This window comes from Centropristis striata, chromosome 2 (assembly GCF_030273125.1).
Source record: "Centropristis striata isolate RG_2023a ecotype Rhode Island chromosome 2, C.striata_1.0, whole genome shotgun sequence".
NCBI lineage: Eukaryota > Metazoa > Chordata > Actinopteri > Perciformes > Serranidae > Centropristis > Centropristis striata.
Window position 1 is genome coordinate 24,464,542 of NC_081518.1, and position 26,280 is coordinate 24,490,821.

The 26,280-nt window shown below is 39.9% G+C and overlaps 1 protein-coding gene across 1 annotated transcript in view; it reads right to left on the bottom strand.

Annotated features, from left to right (window-relative positions):
• lrp4 (low density lipoprotein receptor-related protein 4) overlaps positions 1–26,280 on the bottom strand; it is a 122,801-nt gene that overhangs the window by 53,627 nt on the left and 42,894 nt on the right. Inside the window, exon 2 of the mRNA XM_059348517.1 lies at positions 17,076–17,222. Within this exon, the coding sequence (XP_059204500.1) occupies positions 17,076–17,222 (147 nt within the window). The remainder of the gene's footprint in view (positions 1–17,075; positions 17,223–26,280) is intronic.

Consider the following 26,280-nt stretch of genomic DNA (forward strand, 5'->3'; position numbering starts at 1 on the left):
ATAATAATAATACATTACATTTATATAGCACTTTTAGTGAGACAGGCATTTGTATTTATATTTTATGTTGTTGTAAATTAAGTTTAGATCACATTTTATTTAATACCTGTATTTGTTTACAGAAATATTTCTTTCTACTTTTATACAGCAGCAACTTTAACCAAAAGCAATTTACCACCAGAGATTAATAAAGTTGTTAGGATTTCTGATTTTGTGAAATCCTGATTTTGACTCTTTAAGGCTGTCCTAAAAGAATCAGTGTTGTACTGTTTATGTGTATCCATCTCCTTATGTCACACACAGAACCGAGAGAATGAAAAACCACAGATAAACACAAATGTTTTGCAGTAGACACGAGGTTAACCTGGAGGTGAACCGGGCTGAAAGAACGAAATCTTCACAAAAGCCCATTCTCGTTAGACCCACAGACTCCTCTGTCCTGCTGTGAGTTTTCTCCCTGGACCCTAAAATAATAGGCTGATGGAATATCTGTAGTGAGTCTGAATAATTCAGATTGATGCAAACAATGTTTCATGGAAAGAGATGTTGCTGTCTAGTTATTTTTAATGCAACTTTCAATGCTGCACGCATCACAAACTTCAGTCTGTTCCCCTTCATTGTAATGGGGTGCAGAGCTTTGTGCATGGCTTCATATCCCTAGAGGTAAGTAAAATAAATGTGTATTTTTGTAATCTAAGGGAAGAAGCGCTTTAAAGCCTGTAGTGTTTGGTTTTAATGAGGAATACCATGAGAGTTGATGTGTATTCTTCTGTAAAACCACTGATCACTTACATAAGCAAGGTCTACTTCCATGTAAAACCCAGAAAAATAGAGAAAATAAAAATTAGTTGTTGATACGTTGCTAGAATTATCTTTTTTAGTAAAGTAAAATAAATAATAAAGTAAAATAAAAGCTTGTTAAACAAGATATTTTTTTCCAATATCACTGTGTGTGGGTTATTTTCCAAATAAACATTGGTATATCCCTGTTTCTATTTCATGCATTTCAATAATGCATGCTTATTGGCTCTGTCTAGGAGTAAGAATGTGCACGTCTGACTTGCTACGTGTGCGTGTTTGTTCCATGTCTTTACGAAGACATATGTGTGTGTCTGTAAGTGGCCTTGAGCAGCAGAGTTAATGGCCTCCCCTTTTACTGTAGAGCAGCTGAATCAAGTGGCTCTAATGGGACCAATATATCTGCCTAAACAGCGCTTATCACACCGGCTCAACGGATGGGAGGACGGACAGATGAGAGAGAGGACACTCTGTCTGACTGAAAAACAGATGTGGGCTCCAGAGAGCGATCGAGGAGTCGGCGAGTCTGAGGAGAATAATTCATCTGGGGAGCTTTTAATAAAAGGTTTTCTCTTTCAGCCCAAATCAGGTCAGTTCACCTCCAGATTACTGTCAGCTCCACTGGAAACATTTATTCACACTGCTGATTTGTGTCTATTTTTATTATTCTGACTGCATGTTTGACATCAAACAGCCATTACACACAGACAAACACACACTGGCATGGCTGAGCTCGATTGCAGCAGTTGAGGATAAACTGTGTTGGCAAAAAGCACCTTGATGGTGCTGCCAGAGATGGAAAAGCCTGTCTCATAAATAAATACTTTAAAGATGAAAGGGAAACACAGCAACGCCAAGAATGAACAACTTTGGTGCAAAAATAAAAATAACTCAAAATACCCTTCCTAAAAAGTGCTCGTCCCTGACAGAGACATTATTTTTGAACAGAAGTTGGTGTAACTCTTTCTGGAGAGCTGCTACTTTTTCCTTTTCTCCTGTATATATTTTTAATATGCTAAACAGCCCTAACCCCGAGGAACCCCTTCAGTGTGCTGTCACCTCACAGTACTGTTTTTCTTGTTTCAAACTCAAACTTAAGTCTCTCATTGTGGCTGAAGGTCACCGTGAGCTTTTCATGCCGACTTTCAGATCATGGCTGCATCACCAGGAGCAGGATGTGGGATACACAGTCTGTATGAGATACAGACAGAATTAAAAAGTGCAAGGGTTTACTCAGGTATTTCTAGGATTAGGGCCAGGTAGGAGAAAAACATAATGACAGGAGGAAAAAAAGAATAATTATTCACTTCGAGAAAAAAGTTGAAATGTTGAGAATAAAGTCAACTTTTTTAGTTGGTAAAGTAGACGGCGAGCTACAACCTGATGTTCCTCAACCAAACTCAAAAAGTTGAGTTTGTTCTCGACCTTTTGACTTTGACTGAGAACTGCATAATGAAAAAATATGTCCTCCTCTCATTTCTTTTTTCCTACCTGGCCCTTATTCTCTTCCATATATTTCACAACATGTCGTCAAATTTTAACCTTATCTCCTACACGGCATTTACAGGTGGAGCTGGGATTGGATGTCTGAAGCTGGCATGTGCTACCTATGCATTTCACATTTCCTGTGTTCTGTTGGACAATATGTTGTCCCAGGAATACTTGAAAAAACAATGTTTTTATTGTCAATTTAAGACTGTTTATGCCACTAATATATGGATCTTATAATAGCAAAATCATGAACACCTTTTCAAAGAGCAAAGAACTTTAATTTCTAAGAAGATTGACTTATATAAAACAAATAATAAATCATAAAAAAATATAACCACGCAAGCATAACAATTCATACAATAGTCTCTCTGGCCCGTTAAAAAAACTCACAAATACATTTGGCCGAGAGGTCTTATAATGGTGGGAAATCTTGCTTATTCTGCAATCATGTTGCCAAAACAATATTGTAAGTATTGTGACAGGCCTAGCTTAGTCAGGCCTAGTTTTCATGTTCTTGCAAGAAATTTTCTTCTGAAGCTCCAAACATCCGCATTCGATCCCTGGTTTACACTTTTCTCTCCATTTACTTGTCTCAGGTTTCCAACATTTTCTGTCTTTATTTCTTTCCCTGCAGTTACATCTTTTACAAGGCGGGTGGAAAAAACAACACACTTTTTATTGTGGAAGCTGATATAACGGGTAGCATCAGAGTGGACTAATAACTGCTGGGGGCCATGGAGTCCAATTCGATTTAGAAAAAGCAGAAAATGTGTATCACTAATGCAGCTCCCCATCGTAACATGGTAAAATAATATTCTGCTAGTTTGTAAAGGCTTAAAATGTATTATTTTTCTGAATTGGAAAGTCTCTCCCCTGTCCTGGCTAAACACCATTCTCCAACTCAAACTAATCCCCTCTGTTCCTCTCATCCGTCTCAGTCTCTCCCGCTCCTGCTCGCTCTTTATTTGCCTCTCATAGCCGGTCCCGACAGAGGCGGCTTATCTGATTCTGGGCAGCTCTGGTCAGTAGCCAGCGCATATTTCAGTCCGTCAGAGCGGCGTGGTGCTGCCAGCAGAGTTTTTCTTGGCAACGTGTCCGGCGGTGGCCTGTGTGATGAGCTCTCTCCACCCTCCTCCACCTCCACAGTGAACAGACCTCCTGCCTCACCACAGCTGCAACGCCACTCATACGCATCCATAAAGCCATCGAAAACACTGCAGAATTATGTTTATGAGCTTTCTGAGTCTGACATCAATCTTTATCACCTCGTTAGAGAGTGTTTATCATAGTCTGGTGTATCAAACTCAACACCTGTGACCAAAGACTGTTTATCCATCTTTTACCTCTTTATCACTGTCTGTTTTGGAAGATCTAATGCAGGTTGAAGTAGAGCAGAGTTTTACCAGCCTAACACTCAGTAATTTGTGAATAAAATCTTAAACTGATTATAGCTGTCAAATTAATGTAGTGGAGTAAAAAAGTATTATATTTCCCTCTTAACTGTAGAGGGGGTTTAAGTACAAATGCATCACAACCGTCCTTAAGTAGAGTACTCGAGCTGAATGAACAGCAGACATCATCACAAGACGTTTTACTGTCCATCAAGGCAGATTAATGCAGAAACATTTGCTTGTTGCCATGACAAATCTCTGCTGAGTGCTTGACACCAGTGAGAAACACTCGAGCGCTGTCATCCATTCAACCCACACACTTTTTTCTTCTTAAGAGGCTGAATGACAGAAAAATACTCTGATGCGGTCTAATGATGACATTATAAGACTATTATGATTATCTGTCACCGGCTGAATGAAGTTATAATTTCTCTCACGTTACCTCGCCTGCCCTCGGGACACTCAGCTGCAGCCCATAGATTATACTTGGGCTACTTGACCGTTAACTGCCTGAGGATCATTAGTTTTGCATGTATAAAACAAGGTGAGAGGATAATAGTCACAAAGAGGGCTTAAAGGACCAGTGTGTAAAACTTGGGGGATCTTTTGGAAAATAATGTCTAATTGGTGCATTATCACCTGAAACTAAGAATTATCGTGTTTTCGTACATATGGAGCTTGTCCTCTTTCACGGTAGTCCTGCATAGCCAGACCTTTCTCCACAGCACTGTGAAAGGTCTGGCTACACCACTTTCATTCTGGGATGAAGTGGAAAACACTTATTTTATTTTAACTAGAGCCCAGCCGAAATGGGATATGGGAATGACGATTGTAGAAAAAAATAGAACTTTTCCATGTGGACCAAAGCTCTATTTTCACAATTACGTCTATGCAAAGGTACAAAGGTTTATTTAAAACTAAGGACATGAGTATTGATTTCAGGCATCAGCCCTCGGCATCTGAGAGTACTATCATCAGGGGACAGGTGGTGGACTCTGTTGACAGCCACAGATACCTTGGGATTTTTTATTGACAAAGAGCTGAATTTTAATTAGAACTCTGAGGCGCTGTGTAAGAAGGGCCGGCAACATCTGTTCTGCCTTCGGAAATTAGAATGTTTCATGTTGATAAGACCCTCAATCTGATTTTATAGATTTTGTATTGAGTCTGTTTCAACTTTTTCTTTAATCTGTTGGTATGGGAACCTCAGCATCAAGGCCAAAAATGCCAGACTTAAAACCAGTCACAAGCATCTTGGGAGGCGCTTAACTAAGCTAAGCTTATGATGGTGCACCTGCAAAATATGCAAAATTTTAAGTTACCCGAAGGCCACTGTAGATTCTACTTCATGCTTGGGAAGGGTGGGGACAGTAAAGTGGTATTAAGCTGGTTGCAATGTTGTAATGTAACCTTACTACTCGATATTACTAAATCCTACACACCGTTTCCTTAAAACACCACTAACAAAGGGAAACTGTTTCATAAGAGGTAAAGAGGCAACCTTGAGTCAGCATTTGACAAAGACCAGAGAAAATAGATGCAATTTCCTGTAGCAAAACTCACAAAATCATTATAAGATATATCCAATTGATTTTGCACCTTAATATTTACTTTTTTTGTGTAGAAAGTGGAAATGGTGGTTCGATTGAGTTGCTAAATTAAATATCAAAAGCACCAGAATCAGCATCCTCAGTTAAATATGGATATTCATATCAAGGTATGCGATAATCTGTCCAGCAGGTGTGAAGATATGTCGCTCTGGATCAAAGCGACCTTTATTGAGCCACCCTCGGGGCAAAAAAAGTCACTCTCTGTGTGCCGGTGCAGCTTTGATATCAGATAATAGGGCAGTTTGAAAAGAGTTCAGGCAGGTCATAAACACTCACACAAAACTGATTCCACCAAAGCAAACACAGCTGCGGTAGTCTGTCTGATTGTGTGACGTTAGATGAATGCATTTGTTCAGAAATCCGTAACGTCAACAGTCAACCTGTGCTGAGTGATGTGGTCAACAGAGTCCATTCATTCAATATAAAGCTGAAAATCCAGGTTAATTATGTGTGAACACTAAACGAGCAAGGTGACGGGAAAACATCAAACATAGGAGGCTTCTTTGTTAAACTGTCGGTTAAATGTTTTTGTCATCAACAATAGTTCCACCTGGCAACACCCAAATTGTTTTTGCCTTTTTCTAAAAGGTACTGACATGTCTAGGGTGCAGCAAATACATCCATCACTCATTATTCAATTAGTTTTAATTTATTAATTAGCCTATAAAACGTTGAGCACAATGACAAGTGCGTACCACGAGTTCTCAGAGCCCGGGGCGGTGTCTGCAAGTTGTTTATTTTGTCTGGCTGTCAAAAAAATTCAAATGAAATATTGTCGTAACATGATTATAAATTGCAGAGATGAAGAAATGGAGAACAGCAAAGCTAATGCACAAGTGCTTGACACAGTCATCTCCACAAGAGTTAGTGCGTGATTGATTCTTAAAGGGAAAACACATCATCTCTCTCTGACACTTTCTGCATGTAAATCACAGCTTTATCCACTTTTGCTGCCTCTCCCTCCCCAAACTGCAGCAGCTGGAGCTCTTTTACCTTTTTGATTCGCGGAGGAGTGAAAAACAGTTGCTAAATTGCCAAATCTACCTCAATGTTTAAGCTCCTTATTGATTTTAAAACAACAAATCAGACGAATATTGATTCATCGACACTTTAAAGTGACCGTGTAGAACTGAAAACGCTGCTAAGAAGAGTGGAAGATTCCACTTCGTCATATTTGGAGGTATGACTGCAGGTTCTGGCCTATGTTTCGACTCCAACGTCAAATTCTCCGCCATCGTCTTGCCAGTGAACTCTCCGTCTCCGTAAGTGAAATCTGACTCTGTGCTGCGGTACGAAGCAGAAACTCTAATATCAACAGGTACAGCTGTGCCACCACTGCCAGTGGCCAGTCTAGACAGGCAAAATGTTCACTTCTAAAACACTCCCGGTGTTGTAAGGTGCCGTGCAAAGGATAAGGAAAGATTGAGCCAGAATGCACCACAGTTGGTGCTTATATTTGCAAATAATAGTTACAGGGCACTGATACATTTAAATTAACTAAATTGGGTTTATTTCTATTAAAAAAACAACAACGATGGGATTGATGGGTAAATACTGACTGACCTTCCCTCAAAAACTCCAATATAGGGCATTTGTACAGGTAGAAAAATGTTCTCTGTCACCATCAAGCTGAAGTAATGGTAATGATTGACAGTGATGGGGAGGTTAAATGTCAGATGTCACACTCGGGGAGGGAGTGTCGAACAATTGGCGGACTTTCACCCAGGAGAACAGGGTTCGTGCCCCATGAAAACAAAAGGAAACTACTTTTTACGCAACTTCCGTTTTTTACTTAACTTCCGTGGCTACTGGCCCTCTTAACTCCTTCACTGCCGGCATTTAAGTACATTTATTTACTGTTTAAACGGTCTTTTATAACTCATAACAAGGATGTTTTTAGCCCGAAACCTAGGTCAGTGGTTTTGTAGCCTAAATTCAACAAAACTGCAGCCTTCTTTACAACCATGAACTGTACGTGTATGTATAATGCTGCAAAACAGTCATATGGGTCATTTTGACAAACGCTCATATGTTTTGTAATGGATGCTATTGACTCTAATGGTTTATTATGTAGTTTAGGTTGGAGATCTTGCGGTAAATAATGTAATCTGTGTATGCATGAACACAGCCTAACAGTAGTAATACCAACTAACACGGCAAGCTTACACTGTTTTCTTTCATTACACACAGACGACATTTAAAAGCCACTCCAAGAGGCTTATGCACCATCTACAAAGAAGGTAAAGCCAGGCCTCAGACCAACACGCTCTTTGTCTCTCTTCTTATTTCTGTCTCTTTCTCTGCCCTCAATCAGCCTCTAATCATATCCTCTTCGTGTGAACAAGTGTGCTCCCCTCATTTACTGAGCAGGGAGTAAATATTTAGGAAGGAGGCGGAGGAGAGGACAGGGCGAGCACTGGGGGGGGTGACGGAGAAATAGAGGAGGAGGATTATGCTAATGTGTCCAAACAAACTATGCGGTCATATCCTGAGACGGAACGAGGAAAGAAAAAAACAAGAAGGAAGAGACGGGAAGACAGACAAACTAAGCGAAGGAACAAACTCAACCACATAGTGAGAAATAAATGAGAAAGCCTTGGGTAAAAAGGAGAGTGAGTTGGGTTTGCAGGTTTCCTGTGGGCAGAGAGAAGAAGGCTGCAAAAACAGAGGGAGGTATGGAGGGAGGGAGGAAAAGATGAAGGGATGGAAAGAGAAATTGACACATAGAGAAGGAGGGAATGGGGTCCTAATCTTCTCCGCTCCTGCTTTCGGATCAGTTGAGCTCCCGCGGTCACAGCTTCTCTCTGATTGGCTCAGACTGCAGAGAGCGGTAGATTAAAGGACGGAGGGGGTATTTCTTATTTTTTGGTGGTTTGTGTGAGAGAGAGAGAGAGAGAGAGAGAGAGAGAGAGAGAGAGAGAGAGAGAGCGAGTCTGTATCAATGTCCTTGTGAGAACCAGTTTGAGTTTAAGATTTTCAGAGCAAGGACACTGCGGTCATCCCTCACTCGGGTTTGTTCAGGAGACTAGTTTCAAGTTTGATCTCTGGGTTAAAGGGTCAAGATTAGACTTAGGATATGCTTCTGGCTAAATAGACTGACTCACTCTTAAAGGACTTTGCAACAGAACAGGCTCAAAGACCGACATCTGGATTAGAGTCGTCTTCATCTGGAGTTACTCAAATCAAAATTCAAATCAAACAGGATCTGGTTTGTCCAGATTGCTGTAAAAAACAACAACTAAAAAGTGTCTGTTAATGATGAGAATTGGGACTTGCCCTACTTCTGCAGCCTAGTTAACAATTGTGAAATTCTATCATTGTGATTTAATCAAGGGTTTAATTTACCTTAATTCTGTACAGGGGGTACACATGTGTCCAGCAACAAAGGCTGTCAAAAACAGCCCTGTTTATGATGTATTACACCAAAGTTTTGGCCTTATGTTTTTGGACATCAAGTCCAACGGAACGTACAATCAACCCCAAATCAGAATTCTTCTAAACAGGCACAAAAAAAACCTTCTTCACTTCTAAATTACCCCATTAAACTTGGCGTTGTAAAACATACTTTTCCTTTTCAGAAATTGTGAAATACTCTGAATTTCTTGCATTTTAACATCATGTAACAAAATTGTTTGTAGAGCTGTAACACAGTTAAAAGGTTAATAGATTAGTTGAGTGACAGAAAATAAAAGGGAAACTATTTTGATATAACCATATCATTGTTTTAGTGAATTTTTAAAGCAGAAAGCCAAACATTTGCCAGTTTCAGGCTTCCTAAATGTGAGAAGTTGATGCTTTTCTTTGCCATACATAAAAATAAATTGTTGGATAAAACATACCATTTGAGGATATTACACGTGGCATGTTTCACTATTTGACGTTTCATTGACAAAACAGTTAATGGAGTAAATAATGGAAACATTTCTCGGTAATGAAAGATGTTTGCTGGCCTACAAGTTTGGTAAAAAGTAACTAACAGACTTCAAACTTTCAGAAACATCAGCAAAGGTGACAAATTACAAACTCATGTCTACCGAGTCAGCGGGTTGTTCAAATAAATTCCTCTCATAAATATGGTAACTGTAACACCACCAGGAGGACCTGTTATACCTCACAGATATCCTGGATCACTTGATCCTGAAATGCATCCAGTGCAGGGTTCTTGGTGTGTGTGTGTGTGTGTGTGTGTGTGTCTGTGTCTGTGTATCTGTGTATTTGAGTTTAAAGTGCACACCCATTTCCCAAACCTCACAGGCTTGTGTGAGCCGCCAGCGGAGGAAGCCAAACCTCATGCAGTGCTTTCAATCACGCACAACAGAGATTTTCCTCTTCCATTTCATCTCACATCCACCCCAACACACACAGACACACATGCACACACACACACACACACACACACACACAGTCCTTCACATCTATCTTCTCTGCAGCCCTGCCTCCTCACTCAGGCCCAAAGCATTTACTGTTTCACAACCTCCACTGCTTTCAACTCAGCAGGACTCCAAAAAAAGTGTACCCATGCATCTGTATGGGTGTGTGTGAGGGTATGTGTGTGTCTGCTCATGTCCTGCTTTCTCCAATGTAAGTGAAATGCAGAGACAGAGAGAGCGAGAGAGAGAGAGAGAGAGAGAGAGAGAGAGAGAGAGAGAGAGAGAGAGAGAGAGAGAGAGAGAGAGAGAGAGAGAGAGAGAGAGTAATAAGTTGAGGGATGATCTAAAACAGCAGGGGAGAAGGTGGGAGGAGGCGCATGGTGAAACAACAGAAGATGTATAAGTCTTCCAAGGTTATATCGTCTTATCTTCTGTGGTTACTGTTGTTATGAACATCCTTTATCAGTGTGCTAATAAATTGTAATGCCTTGAACTGTGAGGAGAGATCAGGAAAACTGAGAACCAAATAAGATATGAGAGGAGACAAAAACATAATTCAGACTCAATTAGAATGTTGGCCTTGTCTACTTTCAGTTCGGTTAGGGTTCAGGAGGCCACATGCAAAGAAAGATAATGTTCTGGTGGCATCGGCTGCACACACTTATGAATAGAAATGTAATACTTTTGGCCAAAAGTACAGTAAAATAACATCCAGGCTATAAAAAGGAAAAAAAAACATTTTCTTTGAGTCTTTTTAAGACCTTTTAACATTCCACTTGGAACTTTATTCAAGACAAATATCAAAACAAAAGCATGTCAAAGAGCAATAAACCAAGTTATAAAGACAAGAGTTATAAGACTATAAATCAGCATGAGAAAAAAAGGTCATTAGGAAGACGTCAGAATGGGATCAGCAGGTCATAACATGATGAATTATTGCATATTTCAGTTCCAAAATTATTGCGCAACCGCAGCAATGTGATGTTAACAAGTGCTTTGTTTTCACTATGTTACTGTGGTTTTGTAAATCCTTGGCCACACTAATTCATACCATTAAAATAAATTACAGGGCACATGTTAACAGTCAAATAAAGACAAAATGCCCCAGATTCATCTTTACAAAAGTAATGATAATAAAACTACACTTCTTTTGTATTTTGATTTAACTATTGAAGACCTGCTGGAGCGCCAATGATCCCGGCCAACATTACTGTCTTAAAGGGGCTGCAGAGAGCCCAGTAAAGATACTGGGATCATGTCATGTGGTTACTATATTTAGTTGGGAAGAGGGCTCCAAAGTCTACTGACAATAAGACAATAAGGGGGTTTCTAAGCAGTTTCCAGAACAGAAGTGGTCTGTGTCTTATTCTGTATTTTGGGGGAATTTTTGCCTTTTTTTAACGTACATTTTTGGCCATTTTCGGCTTTATTTGATAAATAAAAAAGGAAGTAGACCTGCAGGAAAGGGCTCCGAGTTGGATACCAACCCAGCTTGCTTGCTTATTGTAACCAAACTTTAGTGGTATGCACTCCACCATTTTTGACATCTTTAATTCTCGAATGGTCTGGAATGATTCAATTTGGCACCAAATGCTAAAGAAACAGTATGAATTCAAAAATTGCTGCAACTATGGCCTCAAATACGTCCATCATAATGTTTTACTGCATGTTCCTTTGCACTTTAAACTTACAAAAATTGAACATGCACCCAAACAAAATACAATGTTTATTACAGATTTATGCTTAGAAGAAGTTTTGCTGAGCTGCATCTCAAATTAACCTCCAGGTTCTCAGCTTTCAGATGATGTACACTATGTGACATCTATTGGTGACCTGTTTTCTCCCCCTAAAGATTCCCTGCCCCTGCTTCAAATATGGGTCTCTGTTAATGGAGCCACAAAAAAACACATGGCAACGAAGGTTACGTTCCAATAAAAAAAAGACTTGAAAGAGGAGCTTCAGTGAGGTAGAGCGTGGGTTGTGAAGAGGTTTGTGTCGAAGCACTGGACAACACATGAAACATCTTCCTTTTCAGCATTTTTTCTGTCCTTCATCGTTTTCAGCCGCTCTCCACTTCAGTCTTCCCTCATCTGACCGTGCAGCCTTCAGCACAATGAACACTTACTGCCATTTCCATAGGAACCAGATTCACAAAGGCGGTGTGTAACCTTCCCTCTCCTTATGAGGGTTTATGGATGTGGAGCTGACTGCCAAGATCATAAACATATATTCCTCTAATGGAGCAGTGCTTCATGTCACAGCCTCTCACTGCTCATGCATTTGGCTTGCAATCAAACATAGTAAAGTGTGTTATTCTGTCCATGCGCCACCCGGAGCCATGTGCGCCCCCTGAGCTCAGACCGCTGGATCAATGAAAAAAGGGGTGTTATTAATTTAATAAAATGTCTGTGAGTTATGCCGTCGTTAAATTTCATCAGGGCTAATTAGTGCCCTGTCCTTGAGATGTGTGACCCCGTAACATGGTCTTTGACTGGTGAGGCAGAGATACCTGTATCTTCTTCAGTCAGGGAATTTAAAGATGTACAGTAATCTAAGTTATCTCTTCTCTTCTCTAATATGTTTTTTTTTTCATGCCAAGAACTAGTTTTAGCACTTTTCTGCACTGTGGCTCTTCATCAGACTGAAGAGCAGCTGTGCTCAAAATGTCAGCTAGGTGTAATAAATAAGTAGCTATTGCAGTCCTGGAGTGTGCAAGCTATTTGTTTATTTCGAAAAAGTATACAGCATCTTCATTCACTTGAATGAGGGTAGTCTGTTGACCCAGCATGCTGCAAACACCAACAAATTTCAGCCATTTCAGCCATGTTTATACCGCTTTAATTCAAACAATCTCAAAACCATGCATTTGAGGCCAATCTACTCTTGAACTGTATTACCATCAAAACGTGAACGCAAAATCGACAAAAATTACACAAGATAAGCCAGGTTCAAGACTCTACTCATTGATTTTCATACTTCGCACTGCAGACATGAATAGAAATAGACTGTCATGATAATTACTACATCGACTTATCGTTCAATATATAAAATTGGACACGATAGTTTTTTTCTGGCAGTACGATTTGCCGGAAAAAAAAAAAAATTCCCAAGCAGCCATTCCAGCTGTTTATATGTTATTTAAATAATAAAATAATAGAATACATAAGGTTTTCCTCAGTGCAATGTTTTGTTAACAGAGCCTGAAAGTCAATTTAATTTGTTTTGTTTGTAGTTTATTTATTCATGTTTTATTTAATAAATATATTGAAAATATATTGTCCTAAAACATGTGTTATTGTGACAGGCCTAATAGAAACCAATGCATGTCTGGAACAGTAGGAATAATTCATCCAATTTTGTTAAATTATACTGTAAATATGAAGTGTGCATCTGAAATGTAAAGCTGAAGCAAAAGTGCCTTAAACTTGCATTCTTTGTAATGGCCAGCAGGGGGCGACTCCGCTGGTTGCAAAGCGAAGTCAGATTGTATGAAATTCAATGAGAAAATGAGCCTACTTCTCACTTGATTTGAAAACAAAACTTGCTTGTTTCAAGTTTTGTTTTCAATACAGCATGACAGTACACTGTATATATAGATGGATGGACTGACAGCTTCCCAAAAGCAAAGCCAAAACAGTTCAATACAGAAGCACATATTAAATACATTTTCCCAACGGTGGTTTTAGTTCTTTTTACACTGATATTTGTTCAAGGTTTGGTTATATAATATATATAATTAGTAAATTCATGATTGACAGCTAGCATTGTGCTCTGATTGAGTTGGGCAGATGTTTGGGTGGGACATCAATATTGGGGCTCCACTCTTTGTCACTACTGTTCAGACTCTCCAAATGACATCATCAGCACACGATGGCAGCGCCAATATGTGGGATATTTTAGCTTCATTTTTGTATGGTGGGAGGAAGTGAAGATGCCACTTCTGGCTTGCAAAAGAAGAAAAAAAAATGGCCGTAATGCCAAATCCAGGCTTCAGAATGGTAGTCCACAAATCAGTGATGACACGGTGGCTATGTCCAGTTCTTTATACAGTCTTAAAAATGATCAGCAAACAAGTAATAAACATAGAATTTGTAGAGAGGGAGATAGAAGACATAAAACACTTAATAAGTTCATGTTTGTTTTAAATGGGTTGATTCATGACGACTCGTGGTCCCCTACAAGCAGATGTTACATGTGGGGTGAGGAGGATGTCTGCCGGCTGTGAAGACCATTTCCTCCTCACCGGCACACACCAACAACTCCTTTAGAGTTAGATAGAGTTCCTATCACACACCTGAGCACACACACACACACACACAAAAGAGAATTCATGCATGTTCTTCTCAGTCCCTCATCAACTCTTCTCCACTCCCTCTTCGGTCTCTGTGCAGCTATGAAACTTTATCTGGGGGAACGCAAGCACAGGACACAAGCACAGCACACAGAACAGCCACATCTGCACTACACAGTTTCCACATGATTCCCACATCGTAATTAGATCAGAAGTTTACACGGATAGCTTCATAGCCACAGTCAGCCACTTATCCTCCGCTCCTATTACACAGAGTTTCACAAACGCACACAGAGGCACAGATTCCTCCATTGTGATCCAGGACAATAGCGCTTTCCATGAAAATTTGGCAAATTGAAATGCACGATAAATACGTTAAAGTTCAAACAAAGTCTGGATGCCACGAACTACACTGCTGCCATTTTGCAGAGAAGATAAACTCTTCATTGTGATCGAGCATTTCTCACGGTCACACACGGAGACGTTCCTGCTCGATTGGTGAAACGACTCTCTCTCTTTCTCTCTCTCTCTCCATCAGCATTGAAATTGTGCCACCATAAATTCAATTCACCGCTGTGTTTAGAAGACGTCGTTAAAAGCATAAAATTTCACTCCACGGTTTTATGATCCGACTTGCTTAATTCAATCAGTGTAATAGAAGTGGAGTCACGTGGGCCTCGACTCTCCTCAGTGACACACAAACACAGCATGCAAACACGCAGAGGATTCAGTTTCACTAGAAAAAGCAAACCCACATGATGCTTATATATATTTCTATTGCTTGTAGAAATCAATCTTTTAGTAGAGAAAGGCGTCAGACTTTAATAGTCAACTGAATTTAGGCTGCCCAGGTCTTTGGGGTATCAATACGTGATCTATCAACACATTATTAAGTCCATAACCCAGCCCAGTTCCCATTTATTACGGCTTGTGCCCCCTTAAAACAAGTCTATTGGCAATCCCTCATCACAGTTATTGCACAGATCTTTGTAGTTGTAAATGTAACAAATAAAAAAAGTGAAGCTTATAAAGTTCAATTAAATGTATGCATGTAATCCATTTCTCAGAATATATGACCCTATATTAGTATTTTAGTATATTTATACTATGGCCTCTTTATGTTTTAGTACTTGTTTTACTCGTCTTTTCACTTTTTTTGTTACTTGTCCATGTTTATTGAATATGTTTAGGGAATTTTCTGTCCGTTCGTTGTGTTTGACCTTTTATTTCATTTTATTTTTAACTTTAACTTTTTGTGAAAATTTAAATTTTGACACCAGGATTGACCTTATAAGTGGCTTGTAAGATGTATTGGTTCTCATAGATTTTACATGCCGCCATCTTGATGAAGTGGCTCCCATCAAAAACTGAAACATGGTGATGGAGAGCGTGTGGAAAAAATGTGTTGCTTTTGTCCCCATTCTTCTCAAATCTGGTCCTAAGCCACCTGACTGTGTGTGTAGTGTAGACTCATGTTCTAAAACTATCCATCATTTCACAAAAAAAACTGTACTGGCCTCTGCAAAAACATGAATCTCTGTGACATGAGCTTCGTGGTTACGAGATTGACTGGATTGAGTCCAAGAAGACGAGCGTGCGGCGGTGCAGCAGAGGATCGATCAGACAGTACTAATGGATTAGGAAGGTCCAGCTAGATGCTCTGATATCTGTCAGCTGCTTCCATGTGTCTCCTTAAATAAGTAACGTACCGTAGATCAATACGTGGCGATCAGGCTCACTGAACATTCAACCGGCCTGAGATCAATAACACTTAGCATCCCCTCTTCCAACCCTAACTAGCTTAATGTGACAGGAGAAGACTGATGGAGACAGAACATCAACACACACACACAAACACAAACACACACACCTCTCAAAGAGGCTTAGGAAGTGTCAAACAAAAGGGCAGCAGCGGCTACTCCTCTGCTTTATGAGCGAGCAGGAAACTGAAAAAGAAGACCCTCACATTGACATTTCGCATCGATACACAGAAGTGTAAAAGAGGACCGGTGGAGATCTCCTCCACTTGACAAACTGACATGCTCTGCAGGAAAATACTCCTGTCTGGCTCTGCTGCCAAGACTTCCCTCCAGCCAAACACCGTCCGGTGCCAGAAGTCACTCAAGCATTTTTCTGCACGGGGCATACACCACGCAGAGTGCCTCGCTCTGCCTCTGCATCAGAAATACTACCCCGCCTGGACCAGTGACCCATTCACTGTTTCACTGGGTGATGATGTGATCCATATGGGCCCAATTATATTTTTTTTCTTACGATTCTGGACTATTTATGCTGGAAAACTCTGCCTGAGCACACTTGTACCTTTCTAGCAGAATTCAGAAGTCATGCACTTACACAAATCTGCAGCATGGAGCTGCCAAACACGACCAGAGGCTTGGCTAAGTGGTGAAAGTTTAAGGTCTTACTCAAGGGGAGATCTTCTGATGAGAACTGACGATATATTCGGTAAATTCTAGTTTGATTTCTTAAATTACAGAAAATCTTTTAAACCGAAATTACATTAGTGCAAATTTCATCCATGAATACTCAATACAGGCAGTAATAACAAACTTCTAAGCATGTTTTGGTATAACTAATGAAAGGCAATACCAAATATCTGGTCAGATTTGTAATCTTTTTTTTTTTTTACAAGATCAGATTTTAAGAGATATTAAGATTTTATTGAGACAAAAACCTTCTTCATATGCTTTTTAATATATATATATATATACAACTGAAATGTTTGGCTAAGAGAAAAACAGTTTTGTGGAAAACTTAAGAACATTAAGGAAAGATATAACAAAAAGTAAGCTTTAATAAAAAAACTTACAGCTCACACATCAGATTTTCTGATCAATAACCTAAGTAGTGTTTATAAAAAGTTTGTCTTAAGATGTTTTTTGAAACACAGAACTTCATTGGTAACAAATTGGGCAATCATTGGTTTCAACTTGATCATACAGACCAAGTAAACTAAAACAGACACACAATGAAGCAATTCAATCTGTTTAAGTTTGAACCACTTCAGAGTCAATAAATGTTAGAGTAAGTCACAGGAAGAGGAGGACAGAGAAAGGGAAAGAAAATGGAGGATAATGTGAAAAGAGGTGGATTGCGAACTCACTGCATCCGTCCTCGTCGCTGTGGTCCCCGCAGTCGTTGTCTCCGTCACACTGCCACTGGGCCGGGATGCAGGTACACTCCCCAAATGCACTGACCGCACACGTGAAGTGGTTCCTCCCACACGAACACTCAGCGCTGCCCTGGACTCCTGCGCACACAGAAGAAGAACATATTCGGGTTAACTCACTTTGTTTTGTTCCAGGAATTCATATCAGCAAATTTAGCGATTATGCAAGTTACACATGGCTCATTTTCCCATCATTTACTCATCACTGACTGAAAGTGAAATGTGCTGGTGGACACATTTACAAAAGCCACAGCTGGCCTCTGACCCCTGACGGCACAGCGAGTCAGACAGGGAGGACGTTTACTGTAACAGGACCACGGTTCTCAGAACAAACCCAGAATTCCTGCTCAATATTAAATCTGACTTTCCCCATGCGACTTCTTACTTTGTTGTTTTTACTATAATATATATATCCGTCCTCTTTAACTACTCCCTAACCCTCCGTATGTGTGACAAAGTCTTAGAAAACCACAGCTATGTGTGCAAAAAAAATCTGTTTAGTGCACTTTAATGGAAATTCTCAATTTGATTTATGCTGCAGCAGTAAAATCCACTTGCCTGGGACTCTCTGCAGATTAAAATTAACTTGGTTTCAGTTCTCTGAATCTATGCCCACATCAGAAAGTTTGTTGTTCTGCAGCAGGAAACACAACAGGAGGGCCTTTGTGCATGGCACAAATGCTGACAAACATGGCCACAAGCGGAGCTGAAATTCAACCGAGCAAGTTTTTATCTTTTGGTATGTCTAAATTAAGTTTGTCGAAGTAAGTCCAAGTCTCAAAACTTGTCAAAGCAGATCCCAAATTGAGTGGTAAGACCTTGAGAGGATTTGCAAGTCCGCTGCAAGTTTTTCAGTTCTACCAATGCTGTCTAATAGTGCGCTCAGACTGCTGAGACCATGTCCTGCTATGCTGCAGCCTAATGCAGTCTCTTTTTATTATAATTGCAGGATTTTACTGGGTCAAAACTTGAAACTTAAATGACTTTGCTTTGAAGTCTGCTTTGAGGGAAAAGCCTCAAGTACTCATTTTTGTGACTTAAATCTGACCACAGTCCAAGTGTTCAGCTCTGCAGCAGAACAGTGATAAATGACTCCTCCTCTGCCAAATATATAATGCCTAATAAGCTAACGTAAGTTATTGCAACTGGAGTTCAGTCTGAACATCAGGCTGCTTTCTTTTCTGTATTTTTTCCACCTTCTGCCGTGCAGCTGATCTGTCACCGCTCCAAAGAGCTGTGTACTGTAAACTACAACCTAATACACTCCATATAACCACACACTGTGTCACCATGCTGAAATGAGACTCCTCAAACCTTCCCAGGGCCATAAACATGCCCGATCAGAATATGAATGGCTTTCAATAAATGAATCTCTTCTGTCAGATTATAAATGTGTGGTGTATGTGTCACACACACACACACACACACACACACACACACACAGACAGCATTATGACCACAAGTATGCAGCTGTGTGGCCTCAGGTGCTTTCAGCTCGTCGAGGTGAAGAGGTTTTATCAATCTGTGTAAATTTGCATGTGTGAACGCGTACTGTGATGTCTCCTGCTGAGATGCTTTGTGATAAGTAGGACAAGCGTCTTTTAAAAGCAGCCAGTGATTTATTTAGTGGATTTTCCCCTGAAGGTTCTCTCTTGTCCTCAAAAAACAACTGATATGACAGTGGGGACTGTACCGACACTCAGTACGATGATTAATACCGCTTGGTAGTTATGCAATGATGATTTTGTAAATTTAACTGTCTGAGGGAAAACTACTCAGGGGTCATTCAACAAAAGTAATATTTACATTTATTGGCAAGGTGCAACATCAGGTATCTTTATTTTTAGGTCTGTTCATATGTAACTGTTGGGATATGGAATATTCTCATTTATCATCACCACAAATTCTTTATTCAGGGTTCATACATCTGTAAGAGCATAGTTTCAAGCACTGTAAAAACCCAAAACTTTCAAACTCTTAATGCTTTTTATCATCTAAATTGTTTGTATAAATGCAATTATGAGAAATAAATTGTACTGAATTCCTTTACACCCACAGCAATTCATGTATATTGAAAAGATTGTTTATTTTACCAGCTGTTAATATTACCTTTGATTGTATTTTTGATCATAAATGTTTAGTGGTTGCTAATTTGAAGAGTAAGGGATCAACAGAGGACTAATCTAGCTTAATGACGTGTTTATAGAAGTAAGAACTTTCCTTTTTTTAATCTTTAATGGTGTCCAAACAGACTGTTTTTAAATTATTTCAAATCTCAAAAGAATACTTACATTAGAGAAGTTTAGTGCTTCTGCTAACTCAATCAGTTCTTTTTGTTTTGGGTATGAGAGGCCAGCGAACAACGGATAAATATGATGACGATTGTGTTGAAAATCAAGCATTTTTAAAGGGTGTTTTCAAATTCAAGGTTCTCATTTTCAAGCCTTTTCCAGATGTTTAAGCCCTGGTGCAAACCCTGTTTATTACCACTCTAATGTGTAATCACTCACTAGACTTTGTCAAACAATGAAATGTCTGCAGTATTTGTGGCCCCTTGTCAGTAGTTACATGTGTCGTGAGCGGTTAGCCAAAGACTTTTTAAGCCTCTCCTTAGTGGTCATAAGAAGTAAATCATAAGAAAAGATCTGTGCTAAATCTGGGAACAAAATATTTTTCTGCTTTCCTGTCTTGTTACAGCCATCCACAAAACATAGACAGGGTTTATAGCCCTGACCTGAGACTCCCAGGTGGTATAGGGAGCTTCAGGCAAAGCGGCTATTAAGAAACATTTTCAATCTCTCTCTACTGTAAATCTACTTATTCTGATTAATAAGAAATAACATTGCATTACATCAACGAGAAATGCGTTCATTTTTTCCTTCACCCCTACACATTGCTGACTGGCCCTTTAACGTGGCCAGTTTCGCTGACGGTGTGCATATGTACGCAGACTAACACGCTATCCCAAAATACATAGACAAACACAAACACACACACATGCACGCAGGGGTCCATACGTTCTGTACACTCTGCTCTGATTTCCCACCACAGCAGAGAAAAACACAGAGTCACCACATTTCCAGACGTATCACAGCAAATCATGACCAGGAGAAGAAATAAATAAAGGATTCCCATTTTGCTCTCACTTTGAAGCCTATTAATGACCATCTGTGTGTGTGTGTGTGTGTGTGTGTGTGTGTGTGTGTCTATTTTGCCTAAACTAGCCTGCCGCAACAAACCCAGAGTTTCTTGGAACGTGCATGTGTGTGTATGGATGTGTGTGTGTGGTTCCTGGCCTCCTCACAAAGGCATCAGTCAACCCAGGAGGGCCTGGCAGAGAGAGCTCAGTAACCTTCAGATCCCTCCCACAGCACTAAATTAATGGCCTCTTTCTTTTCATTTCCCTCTCCTCCTCCTCATTCTTGTCTTTCCACCATCCCCTCTTCACACTTCCCCTTCAGCTGCCTCCCTCATTTTCTCGTCTTCCCCACTTTTTTCCTCTCTCCCCTTCCCCTCGTTTCCAGAACTCTACGCTACCGGGAGGGAGACGGGGATGGCGTCATCCCAGTCTTCCTCTCTGTAAACTTGTCTTTCCAATTTTCTTAAGCAGTCCCTGCGGTCCTCAGACCCCAGAGACATTCTGTTTACCAGCACAAGACTGACAAGGCAACAGAAGACAGACAGGTAGAGACTAAGGCCTGAAAATCCCCAACTAAAACTACTTCCTGATACAACAGATTACGCTGCAGTGTTGTGGCCTGTGCTGGATTTGTAACTTTAAGCATATGTGCCTTTTTTTTTCAGATGTGTGCTCGGGTTTGCACGGAGCTAAATTAGAGTCTGTGAGTTGTGTCAACATGAAGCCACATCAAAGGCCATGCATTTGTCAAACATGCTTTAAAAAGCAGAGGCCACTGGCTCCGACCAGATCGAGCTAAAGAAACCAGCATAAACCCTGCAATGCGTGTACTTACCAGGACTGTGGGGAGGAAAAGCCAATATGACTATATAAATATATACAGATATATGGGAATATGACAGCTAACAAGTAGAGATTTTGATGTCCTTTCATATTTCAGGTTGCATAAGAAATCAATGAACAGCAGTGTGAGTTTAACTACCAAATGCTATCTTAAACTACTTTTCAGAAAATGTAGGATTTTATGTATAGGAAATTATATTGATTTTGCAGTATTGGGGATGACTTTTTAATTTTTGAAAAGTCATTAAATTACAAAAGAAATATATATTTTATAGTATATACTACTATCTCAACTGTGTGGAACATTCAGTTCAATTTGTTACTGAGATTTTTAGCCCGTTAGACAAATGTACTTGTCAAAGCTGCCACAGTCAACAACAGTGAGGTGGAGGGAAAAATAGATAATTTTCATAGACGACATTCTGTGTCAGATTTATCATTATGGACTTATTTATTTAAGTCTCCAAAAAGATATATATCAATATATCATGACACAAAATTAGATCGTCCACATTGAAAATAGGAAGTCTATACTAATATTTTGAGGGAATATCATTTGAAGGTTATTACCACTCAGTTTAATGTGATTAAGAGAATGGACTCCAACTGGCAACCTTACAGTCACAACCCACTCAAACTTTCAAGTGCCATTACCCCAGAATACTCTAGTGGATACAGCTCTGGACAGGGTTCTTTTAGTTATACATTATACTGCTGATATATTGTTATACTTAAAAAAAATATTGAAATATTGGTCAATTATGAGTATCGGTCGTTTTATAAACTTCTGCAAAAGAAAAAGAAAGTCATCTATAATACATCAAGATACAAGTGTTCCTAAAGTGAAAATACTTGCTGACTCTTTCATCGTGTTCTGGGAGAGTTATAACATGTGCCAATAAACAATGCAAACATTAGTTCTTTGTCTTGTAAACCTTCAAACGAATGTTAAAGTCAGAACAAGGAATCAAAAAGATCCTGGTGTTAACTGAGGAGACCGATAATGACGAGTGAAAGATCGACACACTGATAATTAGATCAGAAACACAAGTATGAATGTGTGTCTTTGTACTGAACCTACTGAAGAAGCAGACAGAACCGGCGCTAGATTGTTGTTTAAGGCTCCGTACAAACACACAGAGACAGACACACACACCCCATGCACCAGCAGCCAGGCATGGCAGCCCTCCGCTTTCAAGAGCGCCAGCATGACAAGCCTCTGATGAACCACACAGATAGCACATCACATGCTGGGCTGTTTTGTAAAGACAGTAGATCACTTTGACCCGTAAGTGCAAGTTTAGCAGCAATACACCAATCGGTGTATGAAAGGATGTTTAAGAGGAGCAGGTACGGGAGAATCACATGAGCAGTTAGTTGATCTTAAGCAAGATTTCTTTTGAACTTCCCTTTTAAAGCAGAGTTAAAAAAGAAAACAACAAGCAGCAAAGGGGCAAAGTGCAACAAATGACAGTATGAACTTATCTGATGTTATCAAGCTTCTTCTAGCTAATTTCAGAATAAAAGCCTTCAAGCTAAATGAATGTATGGTTAAAGTGCCAAAGGAAAAGTCAGTAAAAGACGCTTAGCTCAGTATCATGGTAATCAAGGATGGATGTTGGTCTAAATCTACAAGTGGATACTTTTGAAGCCATATTTTCTACAGTGAATCTTTTTGACAGATCAGGCAAAGAGCTGCGGATGATTTATGGAATTTGGGCCAATATTTAATATACATAATTAAGGTAAGCAATGCTTTTTGTACCTGTGCATCTGCCTTTAGTGCCTGTGCTGTTTCAAAGGTTATAAGCCTAATAGCACAAGCCAGCAGAAATCCAGAATATTCATAAGAAGGAAACACTTCTCACAGCCTGACAGGCAGACCCCTTTTATTTTGAAAGTCAAACATGTTGTACGAAAGAATAAAATAATAAGAAAAACCACAGTAGGCTCTCACTATTGACTGTTTCCTGTTCTGTAGAACAATGACAAGGTATATTTAGATTCAACTTGATCCGTTTACTGAATCCATTGAAAACAGGTGATGGACTAAGAAGAACAATAGCTGTTGAAGAGATACAAAGCTCAGCAAAACTTTGTTGTCAAAATCAATAAGGTTGATGGAAATAAAGTTTTGCAGCCTCCCTCCCTTGCTTGTCAATAGATACCAGAACTCCCAACTCCAGATGAAACCTGGAGAGTTTTTCCAGCATCACATGTTTAAAATGATACAATATCCATATTGGATAGAATCAAAAAATAAACTAGCTAGAAAAAAATAAGATTTAGACAAGAAAATCTTGTGTATTGATATGTGTTGAGAGACTTTTATTGGCCCAGCACTGTGTGCAGCATGTCATTAATACAAGACAGACTTTAGTAGACATTTGGATAAAATGATCCGACTTTGTTTGCCGAGGATCTAGTATTATACCAAAGTTTGGAATTCCAGTAATGTGACAATTTTAATTGAGGAACAGCACGCCCTTTGACTTGCCAATAAAAATAAACTGTTTGCAGATTTGATGGCTTGAAACTTGATCTCTTGATTTCTTGCACATAAATTGTTAAATGTCAGCACATCAAGCCCATAAACAAGCCAAGTCAACGGAGTTCAAACCCCGCCGATGAGAAGGAAATCTCCTGTTTCAGTCCAATAACAGGTGATGCAGGCTGACATGTTGAACCTGCTCTTCAGGCCAACAGCACGACAGACAGACAACTAAATTCTCACTTGGCTCGCTGCTGCCAGAGGCCAATGTGTGAGCTGTGAGTCAGAAAAACCTCCAGTAGAGAAAAGAAAACAGAGACCACCAAAGATCCTCCACTGCTGGTTACTACGGCCTGAAACTGTCTTAGGTCGGGTGTGGAACAAGACAGGTGGTCCCCCGAAGGTAAACAGAGATGATCCCGCAAACCAGAGCCTGACACCGCAGCTAAACCTGACCCACCTCCAGGAATCAAACCAAGCCGGAAGCTGCCACGTTGTAGGACTCTCAGATCTAACCAGGTGGCATTCTACCTCTTTTTCACCAATTCACAATTTGATGTTGTTAAATAGTTAAATGACGAGTGTGAAGAGTTGAGGAGAGACCAGTGGGGCCAAAACACACAATGGTAACTCGGCCCTGAGAGCGGGAGGCCACACGCTTTGAACGATGTCAAAAGGCTGCCAGTTAATTAGGCGTGGACCTCCCTGGAGACTACCTGGAGGGTCGGAGCTGCGTCTTTCTTTCAGTTTGTGAGTGTGCCACTATAAAAAGTGATAAGCGGGAAATTGGGGGGAAAATGAGCCATCTGACAATGCGAAAGGGTAAGACAGGGGGCATGGAAGGAATGAGTCGAGCCTTTTGTCCGTCCTCTGTCTTCCTGCCACCCGTCCGCCGCTGGTGTCGAGCTGTAAAGGCGTCGTTTCGGAGAGACAGCTGCGTCTCAGCATGTCAGCAACTGTTCAGCCCCGAACTGTCCCAAACCAGCTGCATTCAGCTGCGCCACACGGCGTCGCGCAGCTCTGCACAATGAGAATGGACACAACTGGCGTCCCACCTCTCTGTCGTGCAACAGTGTTCATCCTTCGTCACGTCTCGCTGTGTGAGACCGCTGACAGAAAGAGACGCCTGGCTGATCTCGTATACAGGACGGCTGTTCACCTGTAATAACTGTCATTCACCATTCACACTGAGCAGAGGACTGCAACTGTGTCTTGGCTTTATTGATATTAGGATAATGCTGAATGATGAAAAAATTGTCCCGAATAAGTCAAATACTTGTGCATGATTGTTTTTAGGTAAAGGCATTTAAAAGAAAACAGGGTTTATCTTTATACATCTGAAAATGTGTTTATTCCAGCTAATATAGGTAAATAGATAGTAGGTAATATAGGTAATAGTATAGTCATATATAAGAGAAATAAATACAAACTAAAATGTTTGAGATTTATACATGCAAAGCAAACAATCTTTGGCTTATCTGCCAAAACAAACCTGTCTGATTTTAATGTAAACTCACCTCACAGAGCAGCTCGTGTCACTCTCATCTTCCATCTAATCTATCACTTCCAGATTGGCTTGACATCGCAATGTGGAATGCTTTATTATCAGCTGCATATCATTCATTTGAATAATTGTGAATCTGCATCAGAGGTGAAATCCAATATCTGAGAGGAAACTTTTGTCTGGCAGACTTTTATATAAAAAGATGAGTTTAGAGTGTTATGAGGTGTGGAAAGATGTAATAAATCGTAAATTTGGTTCCGTTTCTTCCTGCTGAAACGCAGCTGCAGGAGGTTGTTGTCTTAACTTGAACACGTCTTAGCCAACAATCAAGCAGACACGATGAAATACAGTCATTTAGATTTGTGTTTTTATCCACATCCAGAAATCCAATATTCACTTTCCTTTGGATGCTAACTCGTCTGTAGCTGATGTTTTGTTCTTGGCAGGTGTACAGTGGCTGAAAACAGCTGCCTGCTGCTGGAAACAAGGCTGCAGTGATACAAGACAATACAGAAACACTTGCATGAATTAAAACAGTGAGCTAAAAAGCTCCGGAAAAATTTGGTGATAATTCTTAATGGGTTAATCACATTTCACTCATTGTTGGATTAAAAATTGATTTGCAGAGTTTAACCCTCTGAACCCTAAGCAGTTTCAGGAAATTTTTCGTTGCTCTTTTTACATTTTACTCAATGAGGCCATGTATTTCACTGCAATATATAAAGCATGCAGCTCTATGAAGTGTGGAAATCTCAAAAATGTCTTCTGTGCAGAGAAACACCGTTTTAATGACATAAATCATAGAAAAATAACAAAATGCAAGTTGAATTTCTCTGCTGAATTATTATTATTTTTTTTTTAAACTGGAATAAAATTGAATCTATATATACACAACACATTTCCACCAAGTGTCACGAATATTGAGGGAGAAAATTGGGTCTCCACATGCTATACATATTGAACATTTTACATTTTTACAACCTCTACCTGCACCGCTCCTGTCTTCTCCTCTCTGCTCTGTGTAAACAGATTTTCAGTGAGTATTTGTCACATGACAATTTGTCTCTGCAGAATGACTCATGGCTTGTTTTCACAGGATCTAGTTATTCCAACTGTTTGTTTTTTTGGCAACATTTCAAAAAGTGACATGTAGAATTAAGAG